Raw genomic sequence first — 23,384 nt, forward strand, 5'->3', positions numbered from 1 at the left:
TAGGGTCATTGTCTTGTTGAAATGTGAACCTTCGGCGCAGAGCACTCTGGATCAGGTTTTCATTAAGAATATCTCTGTACTTTACTCCATTCATCTTTCCCTCAATCCTGACCAGTCTCCCTGTCCCAGCCACTGAAAAACACCCCCACAGCTTGATGCTGCCACCACAATGCTTTACTGTAGGAATGGTATTGGGCAGGTGATAAACAGGGCCTGATTTACTCCAGACATGACACTTAGGCTGGATTCACAAGAGCACATTATGTCCGTAATGGACGGAACGTATTTCGGCCACTAATCTTGGACCGAACACACTGCAGGGAGCCGGGCTCCTAGCATCATAGTTATGTACGATGCTAGGAGTCCCTGCCTCGCTGCAGGACAACTGTCCCGTACTGTAATCATGTTTTCAGTACGGGACAGTAGTTCCACGGAGCGGCAGGGACTCCTAACATCGTACATAACTATGATGCTAGGAGCCCGGTTCCCTGCTGTGAGTTCGGTCCGGGATTAGGGGCCGAAATACGTTCCGTCCATTACGGACCAAACATGCTCGTGTGAATCCAGCCTTAGAATTAAGGCCAAAAAGTTCAATCTTGGTTTTATCAGACCACAGATTCCTGTTTCTCACGGTCTGAGAGTCCTTTAGGTCCTTTTTTTTGCAAACTCCAGGTGGACTATTATGTTTCTTTTACTGAGGAGAGACTTCTTTCAGGCCACTCTGTCATAAAGCCCAGATTGGTGAAGTGCTGCAGTGATGGTTGACCTTCTGGAAGTTTCTTCCATCTGCACAAAGGATCTTTGGAGCTCGGCCAGAATGACCATTGGGTTCTTGGTCACCTCTCTTACCAAGTCTCTCCTCCACGGATAACCTAGTTTGGTGGGGCGGCCAGAAGAGAACTGGTTGTTCCAACCTTTTGAATTTAAGAATTATGGGGGCCACTGTGCTCTTGGAAACTTTTAGTGCAGCAGAATTTTTTTGGTACCCTTCTACAGATCGGTGCCTACTCACAATCATGTCTCTGAGCTTTACAGTCAGTTATTTACTCCTCAAGGCTTGGTTTTTGCTCTGCTATGCATTGTCAGCTGTGAGACCTTATATTGACAGGGGTGTGTCTTTCCAAATCATGTCCAATCAAATGAATTTACCACAGGTGGACTCCAATCAAGGTGTAGAAACATTTCAAAGATGATCCAGATAAATGAGAGGCCCCCACAGCTAAATTTCAAGTGTCATAGCAAAGGGTCTGAAAACGTATGTCCATGCGAAATTTTAGTTTTTCATGTTTAATAAATTTGCAAGGATTTCTAAAAATCTGTTTTCACTTTGTTATTACAGTGTATTGAGTACAGAATGATGGGGAAAAACGCGATTTTTTTTTTCCATTTTAGCACAAGGCCTCAACATAACAAAATGTGAAAAAAGTGAAAGGGTCTGAAGACTTTCCGAATGCATTGTATGATTCCAAAGTCTATTATGCAAACTAGAACTTAAGCTTGGCATTTGGCCATAAAATAACCAGGCATTGTGTGGCAATTTTCATGCAGTACATGTTGGTCAACTGACACCTCATTCACAGTCAATGACCATCTCAAAGCTTCAGATCAAATCAATGCTTCCTTTTTAGACAAAAGAGGCATTGGTTGGTTAAAGCATCTCTAGCAACCAGGAGAACTGCCTCTGAGCAGCATAAAAATATACAATAATTATGGTATTGCCCAATTATATTGTTTTTCTGGAAAAAGACCCCCTTGAGACATCTCAGTTTACTCCAAAATAATTGTCCAATGTACAGTATATTACAGCACACATGTAACTAATGTTCAAACAAACTTACTTCATCTGGTACAGGTTATTAGTACCTCGGTGGTCGATATCATGGCAGAATGCAGCAGTCACCATTGCCATGGCTTCCAGATCTGTATAGTAACGTTTTAATTTTCCTGTCTATATAATAAAAATAAAAAGCCATAAATCAACCTGCCATAAAAGATTGTAGAATATGTAGGTGTGCTTCAGGTTAGACTCTGTTCACACTGCATCAGCTGCTCTATTCTTCTCAATATAAATCAATGAAATCTGTTAAAGCCTGTTACAAAACAGAGCCATTATTTCCATTATGGATCCTGTAAAAATTAAACCCATAACATCAATGTGAACAGGGCCTTAAAATGTTGCTTTAACCCATTGAGGACACTCAATTTTCACATTGCTATATAAGGGTTTATTTTTTTTTTGCGGGGCGAGTTGTATTTTTTAATAGCACCTTTTAATGTACAATATAATGTACTAAGAAACTTTTTTTGTGTGGAATGGAAAAAAAACGCATTTCTGCAATAGTTTGTGGTGTTTCATTTTACAGTGTTCATTGTGCAGTAGAAATGACATGTTAACTTTATTCTGCTGGTAAATACGTTTACAGCGATCTCAAATTTATATAGTTTTTTTTATCTTTTATTACTTTTACAAAGTAAAAACACTTTGTTAAAATACTATTTGGCCTATACCACCTCAGGCCTGCACCTTAGTTATTATCAAGCTATACTGTGTGCTTTAAAATAAATATGAACGGATTCTATATTATTAACGTGTTGCCTCATCCTTACCATGAGGAGAGTGAACATGGTTTGTCCTACATTGAAGCCATGCCGCCAGTTGTGATAGGTAATTTTTCTGTATCCTTTGCTTAAAGAGAATAGGAACCGCACTAAAACCTGTATGAACAGACAATTTATTTTGTTAGTGATTTTCCTGTAAAACACAGGTAGAAACATGGAACACTATGAACATATGGAGTGTTTATTGCATGTTATTATACAGGTCAATGTAATTTTAGTGCAACATAATAGAGAAAAAAATCTGAGGATGCATCTTGTCAACTGTCTTAGGCCCTGTTCACATCTGCGTTGGGGGCTCCATTAGGGGCCTCTGTCGCAGATCCGGCCAAGATTACCTAATACAATAGCACAGCATGCTATGATATTGTTTCAGGTAAAACCCACGGACACTTTGACGAAAAACTGACGGAACCTATTAGGGTATGTTCACACGCTTAACAAAAAACGGCTGTAAAATAAGGAGCTGTTTTCAAGGGAAAACAGCCCCTAATTTTCAGCCGTTTTTTTATGCATCAGGCATTTTTTGATGTGTTTTGTACGGCCTTTTTTGGAGCTGTTTTTCTATTGAGACAATGAAAAACGGCTCCAAAAACGGTTCAAGAAGTGACATGCACTTCTTTTTTACAGGCCGTTTTTTTACACACCATTTTTTAAACGGCCGCGTAAAAAATGCTTTCTGGGAACGGAATGCTGTTTTTCCCACTGAAATCAATGGGCAGATGTTTGGAGGAGTTCAGCCTCCGTATTTTTAGCCGTTTTTCTGGGCGTTTACGGAAAATAGGCCGTGTGAACATACCCTTAAATTCAATGGGTTCCATCAGGCCCCTGGTAGTGTTCGTGGTGCAATGGAAACATTGTTCTACTTTTCTAACAGAGCAGATCAACGGAATGATGCCCGCGTCAAAGAAGTGCATGTCACTTCTTGGGACGTTTTTCATTGACTCCAGTGAAAAACAGCTCCAATAACGTCCGTAAAATACGCCGTGAAAAACACGAGTTGTTAAAAAACTTCTGAAAATCAGGAACTGTTTTCAGGCGAAAACAGCTCCGTAATTTCAGACATATTTTTGCTACTGCGTGTGAACATACCCTTATAGTTTATAACATGGTAGAGATTTTGAACTTGATCATGGCTATATCTACCATACAATAAAACTGGAATATGGGGACAACGACAGATAAACAGCTGCTTTTTGATTGAACTAGCAAGAAAGTGACAACGAGTAATGTTAAAGTGTAGGCTAAACGTTTGACAAACTCTGCGATTCTGCTTCACAACTCGCAAATAAGAGAAAAACCCTTTTTTTGTGTAAAAGGAATAAAAAAGTTAAGGTCTCATGCACACGACCGTAGCCATGTGCACGGCCGCGATTTTCGGGTCGGATGGGGCGCGGAGTTTCACCCGCAAATCGTGGACCGTGCACATGTCGCGTGCATTCATTTCTATGAGCCTGGACCGCAAAACACGGCTGTAATAAGACATGTCCATTCTTTTTGCGGTCCAGGCTCCTGGGCCATGCATGGGCCCATTGATATGAATGGGGCGGCAATTCACCCGCCGATTTGCGGGTGAATTGCACCGGCAAAAATAGGTTTGTGTGCATGGGGCCTAATACTTACAGATGATGGTTCATCCCGTGTGACTGTTGCAGACAATCAGAGGCTGTAAGCTGTAAAGGTCACATGGGCTGGAGCGTCATCCCTGGAGGCCAGACTGCACGGACAACGGAGGGATGTGTCACCATGACAGTATGAACTTTTTTTTTTTCAAGTTATGGTTTCCGCAGAGGAGATTCCACCCGAATAACTGCACCACAGTTTAGTGCGTTTTTTGGGGTGGAATTTGCTGCAGGTTCTAGGTGGTATAGGCTGCGTACTTCTACGCAGCATATCCAACCTGTGGCGACCCAGCCCAATGGTATTGATCCCACAGGCAGGAGACGCTGCAGATTTTATGCAGCGGAATCTGCAAAAAGCACAAGTAAATCAGTTGTGCGTTTTTGCTGCGCATATTGCTGCGGAAACGCTCCAGGTTTTTCCCAGTGGAGATTTAGCATCAAGCATTGATTATAGCTGCAGCTGTCCAGCATTTTTTACTGTGTTTCTGCTGTGTAAACACTGTACAAACCGCAATAATACTCAACTTGTGTATTTTAGTGCAGAATTTATGCTCCACATTGAAGTCTATGGGCCAAATACGCAGCAGCTCCGCACGGGACCTGCAGCATAAATTGACATGCTGCGGATTTTAAAGTCGCACTGCAGAACACTTTCCGCATAACATTTCTGCAATTTATTTCCGCAGTGTTGGCCTGAGATTTTCAAAATCTCACTCACTTTGCTGCTACTGTAAATACTGAGGAATTTCCGCACAGAATTCCTGTGTTCACACTGTGTGGAAACCCAGCCGAAGGGTAAGTTCACACATAGTGTAAATACTATGTAATACAGTAGCAGAGAAGTGGACACTGCGTAAATGATGAGCAAAAAAAAAACGCATTTCAATTGTATTTGCGTAATCGCTTCTTTTTTGTTGCGGGTTTTCCTCATTGAATTCAATAGGGAGGTAAAACTCGCAACAAATAGCAGATGTTGCATTTTTTTGCAGCGGCAAAGCTGCGATTCCACTGAAAAAGCGCAACTCAGAAAAAAACAACCCAAAACTTATACTTACCCAGAATTCTGTGCTTCTTCTTCCAGGTTGGCCTCCTGGGATGATGTTTCATCCCATGTGACCACTGTAGCCAATCACAGGCTGCAGCGGTCACATGGGATAAACGTCATCCCAGGGGGCAGGTCGTCATAGGGTATGTGTTTTTTTTTTTATATATATACGTGCAGTTTTCCGCAGCGGACATTCCGGTTGAAAAACTAAAAGGAAGAACTTAGGGTGAAGTCACACGCAGCAGATTTTGTTGCAGAAATTTTCTGAAAATCAATTAAATTTCTACAGCAGAAATTTTCTATGACTGAAAATAAGTTTGATTTATCTGAATGGAACTAGCATTAATCCTTGCACCTGCTGCAGAAACAAACCCATTCAGACGAATAAAACAATAGGGACAATCAGCTGTGTGACAGATGTTTTTTTAACGGCTGTCACACGGCTGCATTAAAATCAATGCAAGTCTATGGTGGTATTCACACGGCCGTTTTTTTTTAACGTGTCCTATTTTTGCCTGTTTTCCCGGATCCCTCAATAGACTCTTTGTTGCGGAAATAGGTCCAGTTTTATGCTGCGAATTTTGGTGCATTTTTTTCCGAAACTTGTCAGACACAATTCTGAGGCGGAAATGCAAGAAAAATTGTCATGCTGCGGATTTTGAAATATGCACCACAGGTCAATTTATGCAGGACAAAAATTCTGCACCGTGTAGATGAGATTACTTGAAATATTATTTACTTTGCTGGTACTGTATTACGCTGCAAATGTCAATCATATTTGATGTTCTAGTTTGTGGCCCACACTGTAAAAAAATCTCCTTACCTCTTGAGGTATATGAAATTTGTCGACCACTTCTAACTCGTAGTACATCTGAATTGCACATTTTACTAAGAACAGCTCTGTTTGGGGCAAATCACTGAAGTGGAACTCATATATTTCAGCTTCCTCTGGATCAGGTAGCTCTTCTTGCTGTAAGAGTAGAAACAATTAGATCGGGATCACACACGCAGTTTTGGTGCAGTGTTTAGCTCAATTTTTCTGCCAAAGCCGGAAGTAGATCCAAAGGAAGGGAAAGGCATTTTTTTGTGTCCACTCCTGTTTGACTTAAAAAATTGGGCCAAAAATTGCACCAAAGACTCCATCAAAACTGTTTGTGTGATCCTGACCTTATAGTAGTTAGCTAAAATCAGAGCACATTTTTTTCTAATTTGTTGTTTTTTGGCATTGTGTTCATGTTATAATTGCAGCTATTTACTTACATGACAGTAATAACAAAGACATGGATACAAAGCACAGAATAGAGAAAGAACACTAAAAACAATACACTTATGAAAAACCTGCAAAATACCTTCTCCAGTCCAAGGCCCCATGCACATGGCTGTACCCGTAATCACGGGCCACGATCGCGGGCCTACAAAGTATGGGAGCACGGACCGTAAAAAGCAAAAGATAGGACATGTCCTATCTTTTGCGGTACACTTCTACGGCCCGGACACCTCATAAATAAACGGGAAGGTGTCCGTGAAGAATAGAAGAGTATGCGTCCGCAATTGCTGACGATTTTTACGGTCGTGCGCATGGGGCCTAATTAATTAAAATAACCTGACAGCGGAGGATCCCTTTTATTCTGTGCCTAACAAGAACTAGTCTGTACCTTTTTTAATTTAATATTACTTATGAAGAGAAATCTTAGTCAGTCTTTATTAATTTCCTTGCGAAAGGCCAAGAAACACAAGGTTCTATGCAGATTAATTTATGCCCATATATTTTGCTGAGAGTTTTTAGAAAATGAAACAAAATGTAAATTCAATTACATAGTTATTAGTTTCATTTGTAACTTTATCAGATAAATAGGCCAATAATTCTTTCCAGAGTTTCTCCTACTATTAATACTGGTTATTTCATTTTAATTGTCTACTGTTGACTATTATTGAAAAATATACAAAGGGTGTAGGCATTTATTTGCCAGGTGTAACTGGTTATATTGGGAATTGTAGTGCTAATGTCATAGTATCATAGTATTGTTTTCTGATACATTCGAATGAGTTAAATTGCTGATTTTTTTTCCAGTGTTTTTCTTTTGACATTCTGAAGCCACAGATAGTTCAGGAAAAATAAAGTTAAGACTAACCAATATTTCATACAACTCCTCCTCTTCACATTCATCTGGTGGACGATTTAACACTTCTTTGGTTTTCTGTGCATATAAAAACGTGCCATTAAAACATAGAACATAGGCATTTCTATATTCTTCAGCAAGCCCTGGACAAACAGGAACAAAAGCTAAAAAATTTGCTTGACTGAAATGTCACTGTCTGTATGATTATGGCCTTATTGGACTTTGGCTGGATTCTCACATTGCATTTTTGTTGCAGATGTTAATGTAGATCTTTGAGCTAAAGCCAGATTTGGATCCAGGCGGAAGGAGAAGTATAAGTTCTTCCTGTATATTTCCAATTCCTTTTGAAATCTGGCTTTGGTTAAAAAATCTGCATCAAAATCTGAAACAAAAACGTGATGTGTGAACCTAGCCTAATATCTACCTGTATGTAGCCAAATTTCTACAAAATCCATATGTGATCTATTACAGATATCAGAAATTTAGGGTACTTGCTATCTTCAATTGTTTTCTCTTATTTACAGAGATCGTGGGTGTTGTATGCATGGTCCTTGCACTGAAGCGTTGGTTAAGTTTTGACTATCAAAGTTATGGCTCTCTAGAACTAATGAAACATTACTCCTTTATGTTAATTAGGAAAATACATTATCTCCATATCTGTTCTACAGGAACAAGTGCACCTTAGACAGCTTAACCCCTTCCCGATATTTGATGCAAATGTATGTCTTAGTTGGGAGGGGGGAGTATGGAGCGGATGTCTGCCTTACAGCGGATGTACACTCGGGATCGCAAGGCTTAAAATAATTTTCCCACTTTGGTCATTTTTGGCATATCTACAAGATATGACATAAATGTCCAATAGGTGCAGGTCCCAGTGGGACCTGCATCCATCTCTAGAACTGGGCCACTTAACCTTTGTCTTACCTTGTCCGTCTCCCGCTACGGTGTTTCCGTAACTCCTATTTACTTCTTTGGGAGTTATGGAAGCAGCGTAGCTAGCGAGCTTGACTTATTCCATACTCCCGACTACCTCGCCAGACTGTGGCCAGGGAGCAGCGGGAGCCGGACAAGGCAGGACGGGAGACAGGGGCCCACATCTATCTGACATTTATGGCATATCCTGTGAATATACTATAAGGGCACATTCAGACATGGCGGAATTGCTGTGGAATTCCGCTGCGGACAGTCCGCAGTGGAAATCCTTAGCAGACAGTTTGTCCATTGGTTTCCATAACTTTTCAGTTATCTTCGTGCAGATGTTGCGGAAAAATCTGCTGCTGACCATAGGCTGCAGTGCGGAATTTTCAGTCCGCAGCATGCACTGTCTGTTGCAAAGAAGAAGCAGAATTTCACTGCGTATTTCAGGCTTTGCAATGCAAAAACGGAAATCTGTGGCAAGTCCGCTGTGTTTTCTGCAATGTCTGAATTACCTGTCAAATATGCAAATGTTGGTGCAGATTCGTTGCGTAATTGGCCCAAATCTGCACCAACATTTGCAGCGGAAAAATTCTGCCACGTCTGAATGTGCCCTAAATGTTCGAGGTGTACCATACACATAAGTATTGCAGTATACAGTATTATACCAGTGATTCAACTATGACAAGTCTATGTCCCCTAATTAAAAGGTCAAAGAAATAACCCTTTTCCTATTTATTTAAAATAAAACGATGTAAACAATAAAAAAACAAAAATAAGTACTGCCGTCCGTAAAAAAGTCCGAACTATTAAATATTTATTCTGCATGATGATCACCCCAATTGCCCCCAATTTTTTTTATAAAAATTAACTAAAAAGTTGTATGTATTGAAAAATGGTACCAATATGTACGACACAAAACTATTTCTGGTTAAACAAGTTTTTATTTTGTAAAAGTAGTAAAACATTTAAAAATATATATATATAAATTTGGTATCACCGTATTTGTATTGACCCACAGAATAAAGTGAACATGTAATTTTTACCGCATGGTGAACACCGTAAAATGAAACCCAAAAAACAATGGAGCAATTGCTGTTTTTTCTCAGTTCCACTAAAAAAAAAAAGTAAAACTTTCTCAGTACATTATATGGTACATTTAATGCTTCCATTAAAAGCTACAACTTGTCCCGCAAACAAAATGAAAGGAAAATACAAAAATGAAAAATGGCTGCAGGAGGAAGGGGATAAACATCTCTCCATTGCACAGACTCGTGTGTGTGTGTGTGTGTGTGTGTGTGTGTATGACTTGTTATTAGAATAAACTGCATTCACATCTGTATTTAGAGGTTTGACCAGAGGTGTGCTGTAAAGTCAATAAAAATACATTGTAAAAACAGATTAAAAAAACTGCTGTTTGATAAATAAACCTAAGGTTGCGCTCACATGTGTCGTACCTGCATTGTATTTCCGCAGTGAAACCTACACTGCGGGAAACAATACAACGTATCCCTATGTGCAAAATGGTCTGCAATGCAAGAACTAGTGAAATCTGTCTGTGTTGCAGAATATATTTCCATATTTTTATGCCGCAGAAATACAATGCAAATATGCCACGTGTGAGCACAGCCTAAATAGGGACTTTGAAACCTCCCCAAGTAATGTAGCCTTAAAGACTTTATTTACCTTTAAAAGGAATGTTTTTTATTAAATCAATGTTACCTGTTTTTAAACAACTTTCAAGTAGACCTTTCTATATATCCTTTATAAATAGAAGCTGTATCGTTCCCTATCAGACGATTCCATCTGTTCAGCTGAACTGACGGCTGGGCTGAGAGCGGGTCCTGCGTGTTTCTAACATACAGGATCCACCTAATATTGATCACATCTAAGTTCATAACTTAGATGTGATCGTTATTAGCTGGATCCTGTGTATCAGAGCAAGGTGTCAGTTGTAAGAGCTGACACCCGCAGCATATGGTGCGACCTCAGCCCGTGAGCCCACATATTGTTCCCTTCCCACTTTGACGTACAGTTAAATCATGATGTGGGAAGAGGTTAATAAATTAAGCACATAATTAGGGTATGTTCACACGCAGTGACCAAAAACGCCTGAAAATACAGAGCTGTTTTCAGGCAAAAACAGCTCCTGATTTTCAGACGTTTTTGTAGCAACTCGCGTTTTTCGCAGTGTTTTTTACGCCAGTTTTTGGAGTTGTTTTTCAATGGAGTCAATGAAAAACCCCTCCAAAAATGTCCCAAGAAGTGACCTGCACTTCTTTTGACGAGCCGTCATTTTACGCGCAGTATTTTCACAGCGACGCGTAAAATAAAGGCTTGTGGGAACAGAACATCGTAAATTCCATTGCAAACAATGGGCAGATGTTTGTAGGCTTAATGGAGCCGTTTTTTCAGGCGTAATTCAAGGCATAAAACGCCCGAATTACGCCTGAAAACACTGCGTGTGAACATACCCTTAGATATACCTTGAGTTGGATGACGTTTTCTTACCAGGATTATCTGTAATTCATCATTGGAGCATTTCACATGATAATTAACCATGTCTTGATAGATATCTTTTCTGTTCTCAAGCTTGTTCATCTTGTCATAAGTGTCAGTATTCAGGACTGACCAACCGAGGAACTGTGTCAAAGACTTAAAGAAGAAAATGATAAGGAGATTATGGAGGAAGTCGTTTTGTGGAGCATCGAATAGCAGCGCTGCCTGTGAGGGCTTTACTTTCATCTATTTAGGGCCATTATCTGCAGGAGTTGGCTTCTCTCAAAATCTTCCAGTTTCTTTTTTCTCAGTCTTAAACTAAACTTTTAAGTAAACTATTCTCCTGTGAAACTGACCCAATTATAGGAGAACTGCTAATTTAAATGAATAAACTCCATGTACAGCACCACACAGGAATGTACAGACCATAGAGGCAACACCAGTAGGTACTATGGGGCGCATAGTACTCTGAGGGGGCCCCAGCATAGTTTGGCCCTAGTTAAGTTTTTAAGGGAAATATAACCCTCTACAGAACTCTCCCTTCCCACCAGCATCAAAATATTATCAACCATGGGAGGAGGGAAGTGAATAGCGAGTCCACTACAGAAAATTGTAACGTTATGTCTGACAAGAAAGTCATCCAGATCTCTTTTCAAGTTAATCATCACAACATCCTGTAGTAGAGCGTTCCATAGCGTGATTGCTATTACAGTTAAAAAACAACTGTACCTTCAAAAAAAAATTAAAAAATTATGTGTCATAGAGACATAAATATGTATGAAGTTTTGATCGGTGAGAGTCCAGGTGCTGGAACCCCCACTGTCGCTAAAACGAAGGTGCAGAAGCACCCAGCAGAATGCCCTACAGCTTCAGGATTGAGCAGTGCTCCCCCTTAGGATGAAGACAGGCTCACAAGTTCTATGTGAGACATCTTCAGCCTAACATGGAGCCCCTATCACAGCCAAAGATGCAGGGAGGCTTCAACACCTTCGTTTCAGCCATGATGTGGGTCTCAGCACTCTGTTAGCCACCAATCAAAGCTTCTGATATGTCTTTATGACATAAAACGTTTTGTTTTTTTAAAGTACAGTTACTCTAAGAAAACCCTTTTATTCTGTTGAATAAACCCTATTTCCTCAAGACGTAGTGGATGCCCTTTTGTCATGGTTACAGACCTATGTATATAGATCCCTGTACTGATCATTGATAAATTTGTACATAGTAATAAGGTTGCCCCAGGTCATTTCCCCCAATCATTCTTTGCACTGCAGTCTACCGATTCCAATGCCCTGCTCCTGTTCTACTGTATCTATTGTTATACACAGGTGCCCAAAGCTACACACAATATTCCATAGCCAGTGATATCATTTTTATAAGTGTAAAACTATACTATTGTTATGTACATCTAAGCCCCTCTTGATGCATCACATTTTATTTGCTTTAGCAGCAGGCGCCTGGTACTGTTTGCTAGAGATAAGTTTACTGTCCATCAATATCCCCAAGTCTCTTTCAGTATCAGTTTTACCCAGTCTTTAACATGTATTGCACCATATATGAGGGTGGTCTTTTTGGATACAGATCCTGGACAACCCCTTTAAGCACAAGCTGGACCGTCACTCAAAGCGAGCCATACATTGGTACATGAATTACATAGTTTGGGTTGTTGGAGGATATAAAAAAAAAAAAAAAGTGCCATTATACAAGTAGAATATCAACATAACTGATGTTCTACGATAGAGAATTTATTAAAGGTAATGTTGCTCTGAACAAGAAATGCATTAATTACTCACTTCAGTTAATACTTCGTCCATTTCATCAAATGGTTTTCCGTCCTTTCTGTTGTAAAATGTGGCAACCCCAACAATTTCTTCCTTTTTGTTGACAATTGGCAATGAAAGGACATTTTTAATCACCCACCCAGATTCGTCAAGTGGACCTTTCTATGGACAGATAAGAATGATTAATTTATTACTTTGAAATGTTTCTTTTGAATGTAAGTTGGTACCACAATCTGCAATATAGTAATTTCACTAGGATATCAATATGACAGCTTTTTCCATGTTATTAAGTACAAAAGTACATAAATAAGTCTAACTTTGGTGGAATGACTTGGGCACTGCACTTTTAACAAACTCTGCATAAATCAATAGTATAAGCGAATATAAGAAATTTTGTAATATATCTTATTAGAGAAAAATGTTTTTTTCTCCACTTATCAGGCCTAACACTCCCCCCCCCCCCTAACTGTTCACTCTCAATTTACTGCTAAATCTGTCTCCTCATGATAAGAAGAAGCTCACTCAGGGATCAGTTTACAGCTGCCTATAGAAGTCTATGGAGAGGGTAGGGGGATGAGGAAGCAGGGGCAGAGTGAGATAGGCAGAGAGACACACAGTAAGTGTTATATATCACCCCAGTGCTGGATTTACAGCTACACTGCTGAAAACTGCTGTATGATATCCTTTATTTAGCTGCTGTTTCTATGTGTGTGCTACAAGGAGACAGGAGAGCAGGATGTTCTCTTCCCATGTGTGCAGGGTATAGAAGATATGATAACAGTTAGGCTCCACCCACTAGCTAAGAGAAATCTAAGATTAGAGATAAAGCTTGAACAGGGAAAAACTGCCCTTTCTGAAGAGTCAGTTTGTGTGAGCTGGCCATACAATACCTTTGCTTCTTATGTACACTAAACAGGTTTTATCACAGTAATTATTCACATTTGGCTACATGCAGACTCTCATTGTCATCTGTGCCTGTTTGTAATAAAGCTGAATTCACACACCGTGTATACTCATGTTTCGGTGGCTTTTTAATGATGTTGAAAAACACAAGGAAAAATGCACGTACAAATGACACTTAATGAAAAACGCATCTAAAAAACGCCAGTGGCATTTTTTACTTACATTTTAAAAAGCTGAAAAAAAGGTGTGTGTGAAGGAGGCCATATACTTCTCCTGTAATTTATCTTGGCTAAAATACAGTATTAAAAACTATTAAATATAAACACATTAAATATTGACTTTAAATAATGCTCTCTGTGAACCTGGCAATACCTTTTATTTTATATATTTATTTTCTTTTACTTTTTCTTTTTATATTCTCTAAGGCGGGATTCACACGACAGGGTTTCCCGGCCGGGTGCCGGCCGTTCATAAATCGGCCGGCACCCAGCTGCATTAGGAATAATAGACCCCTAATGGGGCTATTCACACGACCGATTTTTTGACGGCCGGGAAACCCGGCCGTCAAAAAATGGGTCATGGCCTATTTTCGGCCATGTGCCCGGCTCCCATAGAAGTCTATGGGGCCGGGTAATACACGGCCATCACCGGAATGTGTCCCGAGTGATGGCCTGGTCTAGCGTCGCTCGCGTACTCTCTCTCCTCCTCCTCACAGTGCAGAGTGCATGTGAGGAGGAGGAGGGTCTTTTTTTGCTCCCTGTAGGAGTCGGATTCCGCTACAGGAGAAGTGCGTGACTACACTGTCCATATATGGACACAGCGAAGTCACTCACTTCTGCAGCGGAATCCCCGACGCTATGGCCGGGGATTCCGCTACAGGAGAAGTGAGTGACTACACTGTCCATATATGAACACAGCAAAGTCACTCACTTCTGCAGCGGAATCCCCGACTCTATGGCCGGGGATTCCGCTACAGGAGAAGTGCGTGACTGCACTGTCCATATATGGACACAGCGAAGTCACTCACTTCTGCAGCGGAATCCCGACGCTATGGCCGGGGATTCCGCTACAGGAGAAGTGAGTGACTACACTGTCCATATATGGACACAGCGATGTCACTCACTTCTGCAGCGGAATCCCTGACTCTATGGCCGGGGATTCCGCTAGAGGAGAAGTGCGTGACTACACTGTCCATATATGGACAAGCGACGTCACTCACTTCTGCAGCGGAATCCCGGACTATATGGCCGGGGATTCCGCTACAGGAGAAGTGCGTGACTACACTATCCATATATGGACACAGCGAAGTCACTCACTTCTACAGCGGAATCCCCGACGCTATGGCCGGGGATTTCGCTACAGGAGAAGTGAGTGACTACACTGTCCATATATGGACACAGTGATGTCACTCACATCTGCAGCGGAATCCCCGACTCTATGGCCGGGGATTCCGCTACAGGAGAAGTGAGTGACTACACTGTCCATATATGGACACAGTGACGTCACTCACTTCTGAAGCGGAATTCCCGACCTGTGGCAGGGAATTCCTCTCCAGGAGAAGTCAGTGACTACACTGTCCATATATGGACATTGAAGTCAGTGACTTCTCCTGGAAGGGGGGGGGGGGGTGGGTGCAACCTACAGGGGGCTGTGTGGCATCACCTACAGGGGACTTGGTGGCATCACCTACAGGGGGCTGGGTGGAATCACCTACAGGGGACTGGGTGGCATCGCCTACAGGGGACAGGGTGGCATCGCCTGCAGGGGGCAGGGTGGCATCGCCTGCAGGGGCAGGGTGGCATCGCCTGCAGGGGGCTGTGTGGCATCTCCTACAGGGGGCAGGGTGGCATCGCCTACAGGGGGCAGGGTGGCATCGCCTACAGGGGGCAGGGTGGCATCACCTACAGGGGGCTGTGTGGCATCACCTACAGGCGGCTGGGTGGCATCGCCTACAGGGGGCAGGGTGGCATCACCTACAGGGGGCAGGGTGGCATCACCTACAGGGGGCTGTGTGGCATCACCTACAGGGGGCAGGGTGGCATCGCCTGCAGGGGGCTGTGTGGCATCGCCTGCAGGGGGCTGTGTGGCATCGCCTGCAGGGGGCAGGGTGGCATCGCCTGCAGGGGGCAGGGCGGAATCGCCTACAGGGGGCAGGGTGGCATCACCTACGGGGGGCTTGGTGGCATCACTCACGGGGGGCTGTGTGGCATCACCTACAGGGGGCTGTGTGGCATCACCTACAGGGGGCTGGGTGGCATTACCTACCAGGGGAGCTGTGGCATTATCTACAAAGGGCTGTGTGTGGCAACAAATTTAAATGAAATTCATCCGATTTTAAAACGGACAGGGAAAAAAAACGGATGCAAATCGGGTCCAAATCGGCCGGTAAAAACGGCAACTCGGAACGGAATCGGAATGGATGCAAACCGGATGCAAACCGGCCGGGAAAATGTGCCAAAAATGGCCGATTTTCCCGGCCGACACTCGGACCCTGTCGTGTGAATGAGGCCTTAGGGTATGTTCGCATCCGGCAGATTTGTTGTTCAAATTTCTGCGACTGCTGATTCATCATAATGTGGTTTCCAGAGATCCATGCACATGCTGCAGAAACCACTCTATTTTGATGTATGGAATACTTTTTTCAGTCGCAAGAACTATATGCAAAATAATTTGTGTGAATATACCTTATTTCCATGCTATTTCCTGCATGTTACACCTGTATATCTTTTCGATATCACACTTTACCTGAAACTGAAAGTATTCATCTGCACCCGTGTTCATAATATTGCAAATCTGTAAGAAACACATTCAGTATTTATTTCTTCATTTTTTTTTGTAAATCTCTTTTTATTTATGCACATAAGTAAACATCAAACATGTAAACAGTAGACATTTCAAACCAAGTAATCTCGGCATACAATCTACTATGACAAGTAATGTAAATATAAACCAAGGTATCATATATACCTTAAGATAGATGCAATAGATGCATTCAGGGACATTGAAAGAACAAATAATAATACAGTATTGTATTCAAATAATAGACAATGACAGAAACAGTTATTATATGGTCAGGTCTATACAGTAGAAATAGCCACAACTACTCACAGACATCCTATAGAAATAACAGAATGACAAGATTCAGAGATTAATCTATAAACTTGACCTAACTAGTCAAACAGTCTTCCTATGAAAAAAGGATACTACAGTAACTTCCTCTGATAGATACTAGTCCATCTCAGCAATCGGGATCATCATCAAAGGAAACAGAATTATGAAATCCATCAAGGGAGATTCAGGTGGAGTCCATGAGAATTTCCTGAGGCATGCGCTTAGCAGCTAGCTTGCGGAATTTGACTGCTCTACCAAAACTACTCGTCTCCCACGGGGTGGAAGGAGCAATGGTTGGCAGGGAAGCAACATTCAAAATAGCAGAGCAATCAGAGACCTGGAGATCCGGTGTCCCAAGAGCTTGCAGAACTTCAGGTAAGTCCCCGTAAGAACGTATCATCAGACGTCTCCCGTCCACTGCAAAGGAAATTCCAAAGGGTAACAGCCATCTGTAGAGAATTTTCCTCTGTCTGAGCAGATCCGTGAGGGGTTTAAGCAGGCGTCTCTTGGAGAGAGTAACATTAGCGAGATCTTGAAAAATAGATATCTTCGAGCCCTCCCACATAATGGGTTCAGAGTCTCGTGCTGACTTTAGTATGTCGTCTCTGGTCCTAGAGCTGAAGAGACGACATAAAACATCTCTGGGTGGTTCCGCTGGATTGGGCTTTGGCCTCAGAGCTCTGTGTATTCTTTCAATAGAGATCTCATAAGAGTAGGAATCACCCAGAATTCTAATAAACAACTGTTTGATGGAAGCAGGGAGGGCTTCTGAGGGGATCAACTCCGGGACCCCCTTCAGACGAAGCTAGTTACATCTCCCTCTGTTGTCCTGATCCTCTATCCAGTCGATCATCTTGTTGAAATGGTTCTGACACGCAAGGAAAGAAGAGGAAGAAGCTGCCATATAATCAACCAACTGAGCTTGGGTAGATTCTAGCTGTTCGACCCTCTGTCCAATCTGGCGGACATCCTGTTTGATGTCATGAAGTTCCTTCACTACCGGCTCCTGGGCTTTAGCTAAAACCGTACTTATAAAGGATCGAGAAACAGGCAAATCCCTATTGGGCTGAGAATCTTCCATATCGCTGTCATCCTCCTCTGTATTGTATTGCTACAATTTATGTGGGGATCTTTTGTCACTCTGCGGGTGATCCAATGGAGCTTTGGAAGAATCCAGTGCCGGTTTTTTAACAAAGTTATCCATGCTGGCAGCCCTGGTAGACCCCGAGGTGTCTCTGGATTTTTGTGGAACAATTTTCACCATTGCTACTGCAGATTCCAACAAGAAGTTGAACAAGCCAGTTATGAAGAGCCCCTATAGAGATTTCACAGAAAAGACTCCTGATGTTCTGTCATAGGTTAGATGTCCCTGTACATCTAAAAACATTAAAGAGCAGTCATGCTAAAACAGCATGGTACGGATGTCCTATTTAAGCATAATGTTGAGGCAACAAAAGTCCCCTAAAAAATTAGAGCCAAGATCTTTAGCGTATAAACATTAGGGAGAGTGCAGACCATGCGGCAGCACGGTTCAGAAAAAAATTAAGGCTATGCCTTTTGCTAGCTGCAATCCCAGACGATGAGAAATTGTGTGGGTCAGGTATTGCTGGCCTCTGTAGTGGTGGTGAGGGGGATAGAGATGAGCAAATGAACCACCAACCCCTAATAGTTCAAATATACAATCTGCACGTCTCAGGAAAAAATAAATAAAAATAAAGTGCTCGTTACTGTCCAGGGGTGCAGTGGAGGTGTTGGTGGAAGATGTATGTGCCCACCTGAAAGTTGCTGTGATCAGGGGTGAGTTCCATGTGCAAAAACACCGTCAGGCCAGAAATGTAGTCCCTGGCTCCAGCCACGCTTGTAGGCCACGATCTTAGGGTTGGGAGGGGAGTGCTAACCCCAGGAAAATATGCCTCCTCCGCTGCTATCCCTGCTGCAACACCTCCAAGACTTCAGGCAGGAGTGACTGTGGAAGGTTCCGATGCAGACTCCAGCGATGAGTAATGCCGCGAATGGGACAGACACAAAATCAAGGCCCCAGCTTCACATGCAGCGCTAGGCCGCAACTCCAAAAATGATCCGATGATCTTTATCAAGGTGTCAAAACATTCTCTATAATCTGCTGACCAGTAAAAAGGTATTCCCACACTCGTTGGGGCAATGTGGAAGCAGGATTCACCCAGATTACAATGCAGAGATGTCCGTTTCAGTATTTATTCATTTTTTTCACAGACTTGGAAACATAAATAATTAAATGTGACTATGACTGAACAGATTAGCAGCTATTTAACTCATTTAAAGGATATGTAAACTTTTGAAGTTTATTTTTTTTTAAATAAAACAACATATGTGATTTTAAGCAACTTTTTAATTGTTTTTTTTATTAAAATTAATTTTTACTTTTTGAGATACAGATTGTATGTATCCTGTTTATATAGAAGCTTTGTCTTGCCATCAAATATGACTCTGTCAGGTCAACAAGACTGCCGGAATGGCTAAAAGCTGGTTCTGCGTGTCTAAATTCATTAACATACATGTCATCGATAACAGCTGGATCATGCGTGTCAGAGACATGTCAGACCTGCTTTCAGCTGAGCCGTCAGTCCTGCTGACCTGACGGATTCTGTTTTGACGGCAAAATACAGCTTCTATGCAGACAAGATACATAGAAGCTGTATCTCAAAAATAAAATTTTTTTTGAATAAAAAACAATAAAAAAAATGGGTTTAAAGGTTTACATAATCTTTAAACTGAGAATGTTAACTCTTAATTTGGACAATCCCTTTTTGTTAGAATGGTTTCCCAAAAATAAGCTGTTGACAGAGTATCCTGCTGTTGGGACCCAGAATGATTGGCCGTAATATGTGGGGCAATCGTCAACAAGTGTTCAATTCCCATGCAACAGCACTACAGTTCCCACTTACATCAACAGACTGTCCATGTAATGCACAGATATGCTGGGTCCCCCAGATAGTCTTTGTAGCCGCTCCCCACTCTTTCTAAGAGATGGGGGTCCTAAATGGGGGACCCCCTTCTCTTAATTAAGAATGAATATGGGCCAACAATATTAAAGGGGTTGTCCAGGAAAAAAAATAATCTAAAAAGTGTCCCCCAGCCTTGATTTGCCTTCCCTAATACCCCCTATTAAATTTCTAACCAGTTTCTGTTTGATCTCCATCGTCACTGGTGCTCTTTCTGTTTGTTTACATCCCTTGCTGTTTGTTTACATCCCTTACTGTCTGTTTTCTGTCTTGTAACCCACCATACCCATGATCCCCTGCTGCATATGAGGAGACAGTTGCATCCCCCCCTTCCTCCAAAGCATCTCAGCTATTTGCATACTGCCACGCCCCTCTATGGTCACAGTGTCCTTCCCTGCTCTAATTACAAGTTACAGGCAGACACAGTAAGGGTATGTTCACACGAGGTCATTACATCCGTAATTGACGGACGTATTTCGGCCGCAAGTACCGGACCGAACGCCCGGCTCCCTGCACTGTGTTCGGTCCGGTACTTGCAGCCGAAATACGTCCGTCAATTACGGACGTAATGACCTCGTGTGAACATACCCTAATGATCATCATTATCCTTTCTGCCCTCATCTATCCCTGATCTAAGTACAGGCACCCATCTCCCTCCCTGTCCCTTTCACAGCCTGATAAATGTAAGTCTGCCCACTCCACCTATGACAGACATCTTGGTACACACAATCCAGTCAGCACATTTTCCTCACCTGCTGCTGGAGCTGTTCCAAGAGATCCTGTATTAGGCCCTATTCACACTGGGTTTTTTTTGCTGGCAGAAAATTCTGCATCAAAATTCTGTCTTGAATTTGGAGGCAAATTTTGACCTGCTTGCACGCCGTTTGCCACGTTTTTTTGTCCGCGGCCATTGAGGGAAAAAGAAGCGACATGCCCTATCTTCAAGCGTTTACTCGTCTGACCTCCAACTGACATCAATGGGAGGCAGAGAAAGCGCTTTTCACAGCGTTTTTGCCCGTGGCGCTCAATAGCCCCGGGCGAAAAACGGCACGAAAAACGTGGCAAACGGCGTGCAGGCAGATCAAAATCTGCCTCAAAATTTTAGCGGAATTTTGAGGCAGAATTTTCGGCCTGCAAAAAACTCTGTGTGAACAGGTCCTTACAGTGAAGAAAACACCAAACACTACTCCAAACAATGTTAAAACGTTTCTTTTTTTACATAATTTATTATAAATGTATGTAAGGCCCCATGCACACGAACGTGCTTTTGCGGCCGCAATTCCCCCGCAAATCCACGGGAGAATTGCAGCCCCATTCATTTCTATGGGCCCATGCACACGACCGTGGTTTCCATAACCGCAGAAAGAACGGACATGTTTTATTACGGCCATGTTCTGCGGTCCAGGCTCGTAGAAAATAATGGACGCGTCCATGTGCAAGGCCCGCGTTTTGCGGGTGGCTCGCGGTTGACACTCCGCGGTCGGCCGACCCGAAGACTACGGTCGTGTGGATGAGGCCTTAGTGTGTCTCACTATTATTTACTATATATATATATATATATATATATATATATATATATATATATATATATATATATATATATATTTATTTATTTTGTGTGTGTGTATATATATATATATATATATATATATTTTGTGTGTGTGTATATATGTATATAATTTTGTGTGGGTGTGTATATATACACACACACACACACACACACACACACACACACATACACACACAAATATACACTGTCTACAAGGATTGGGTGGGGGGCTGTATGGTATTGTCCACAAGGGGAAGGTGGGGGGCTGTATGGCACTGTCTACATGGGGGGCTGTATGGCACTGTCTACAAAGGGGAGGTGGGGGATTATGACACTGTCTACTGGGAGGCTGTATGGCACAATCTACAGGGGGCACTATCTACAAGGGGGGGGGGCTGTGTGTGGCAGCAAGGGCAGGGGGGCATTATACTGTGTGGAGGCTACTAAGCGGACATTATACTGTGTAGGGGCACTATAGGTGGGCAATATACTGTGTGACACTTAAGTGGGCATAATACTGTGTGGGCACAATTAGAGGACAAAATATTGTGTCCTTAAAGAGACTCTGTCACCACATTATAAGTGCCCTGTCTCCAACATAAGGAGATCGGCGCTGTAATGTAGGTGACAGTAATGCTTTTTATTTAAAAACCCGATATTTTTTCACAAAGTTAGGAGCGATTTAAGTTTATGCTAATGAGCTTTCTTAATGACCAAGTGGGCGTACTTTTACTTTCGACCAAGTGGGCGTTGTACAGAGGAGTGCATGACGCTGACCAATCGGCATCATGCACTCCTCTCCATTCATTTACACTGCACTAGCGATATAGTTATATCACTATGTGCAGCTACATACACAAGCCCTAACATTACTACAGTGTCCTGATAATGAATACACATGAAATCCAGCCTGGACGTCATGTGTACTCAGAATCCTGACACTTCTGAATCTTTTTTTTGTGAGATTCCGGCAAGTGAAACCAAATCTCGTTTAGCTCCGTGATCTCGCGAGATTTGGTTTCACTTGCCGGAATCTCACAAAAAAAGATTCAGAAGTGTCAGGATTCTGAGTACACATGACGCCCAGGCTGGATGATCATGTGTATTCATTATCAGGACACTGTAGTAATGTTAGGGTTTGTGTATGAGGCTGCACATATCGATATATCTATATCGCTAGTGCAGTGTAAATGAATGGAGAGGAGTGCATGATGCCGATTGGTCAGCGTCATGCACTCCTCTGTACAACGCCCACTTGGTCGAAAGTAAAAGTACACCCACTTGGGCATTAAGAAAGCTCATTAGCATAAACCAAAATCGCTCCTAACTTTGTGAAAAAAGATTGTTTTTTTTAAATAAAAAGCATTACTGTCACCTACATTACAGCGCCCATCATGTAGGAGACAGGGCACTTATAATGTGGTGACAGAGTCTCTTTAAAGGGGTTATAATATATTGTATTAAATATTATTATTATACTGTATGGGGGCACTAAAGGGGAATTATACTGTGTGTGGGGAACTTTTTTATTATGGGGGTGGGGCTCCGAAAGATAATTTTGCACTGGGGTGCCATCTACCCTAAGGCCGACCATGGTACCTACAGCTGTTTTCCATTTTGATCATATACAGTACATCTTCTGTATAGGACCTGCTGTACTTGCTGCTACTAAATTCTGTCAGGCTGTCAGATACACATACAACAATCTACAGTGTTGCCAGTATAACTGTATGACTGCACAAGTTCAGAAATTCAGGGGTTTCATTTGTAGATAGAATTAACTCGTGGGCAAATCATTGTACAATAGAAGTTCTAAAGGCTGACATTGTGTGCTCACCTCTATAAAATCTCAGAAAACCTTTAACCCTTAGCGGTACTTCTTGCTTATCGTGTCACACCTGTAGGAGGAACTACCGCGGTTGGTACTCAATGAACAAGACACACTTTCTGGTTTAGCAACTTCTTTACTGCGGAGAGCAATTAACTATAACTTCTCCTCTATGGAGCAGACAGGAAGCCTGAGGTTGAGGACTTCGATCCTGCTGGAAGTCCCCCGGAGAGAGGTTGTGCCTGACCCCACGTTGCCGGCTTGGCTAAGGAAACGCCGCTGTCAGTCACGGCGGGAGCTAACCGCTACTGACAGCCTACCCTAGGGTAAGAGTCACAGTCTCGGCCCACGGGTCGCGTCGTGGGAACCAGCGACTAACGTACCTACTAGCACCGTCACGGGTCCTTGCGGAGCTAT

The 23,384-nt window shown here is 42.3% G+C and overlaps 1 protein-coding gene across 2 annotated transcripts in view; it reads right to left on the reverse strand.

Annotated features, from left to right (window-relative positions):
• PDE6A (phosphodiesterase 6A) overlaps window positions 1-23,384 on the reverse strand; it is a 58,513-nt gene that overhangs the window by 15,710 nt on the left and 19,419 nt on the right. The window contains exons 1-8 of one of the 2 annotated variants that reach the window (XM_075860045.1): window positions 19,767-19,851; window positions 16,244-16,291; window positions 12,608-12,757; window positions 10,830-10,973; window positions 7,416-7,481; window positions 6,107-6,253; window positions 2,608-2,715; window positions 1,839-1,948 (exon numbers count right to left, since the gene is read on the reverse strand). In XM_075860045.1, coding sequence (XP_075716160.1) covers window positions 1,839-1,948; window positions 2,608-2,715; window positions 6,107-6,253; window positions 7,416-7,481; window positions 10,830-10,973; window positions 12,608-12,757; window positions 16,244-16,291; window positions 19,767-19,787 — 794 coding nt within the window. In that variant the 5' untranslated portion in view covers window positions 19,788-19,851. Of the gene's footprint in view, window positions 1-1,838; window positions 1,949-2,607; window positions 2,716-6,106; window positions 6,254-7,415; window positions 7,482-10,829; window positions 10,974-12,607; window positions 12,758-16,243; window positions 16,292-19,766; window positions 19,852-23,384 lie in introns of those variants that run through there. The other variant, XM_075860044.1, reaches the window with a different exon arrangement.

The sequence above is a fragment of the Rhinoderma darwinii genome, chromosome 3 (genome assembly GCF_050947455.1).
Source record: "Rhinoderma darwinii isolate aRhiDar2 chromosome 3, aRhiDar2.hap1, whole genome shotgun sequence".
NCBI classification, from domain to species: Eukaryota; Metazoa; Chordata; class Amphibia; order Anura; family Rhinodermatidae; genus Rhinoderma; species Rhinoderma darwinii.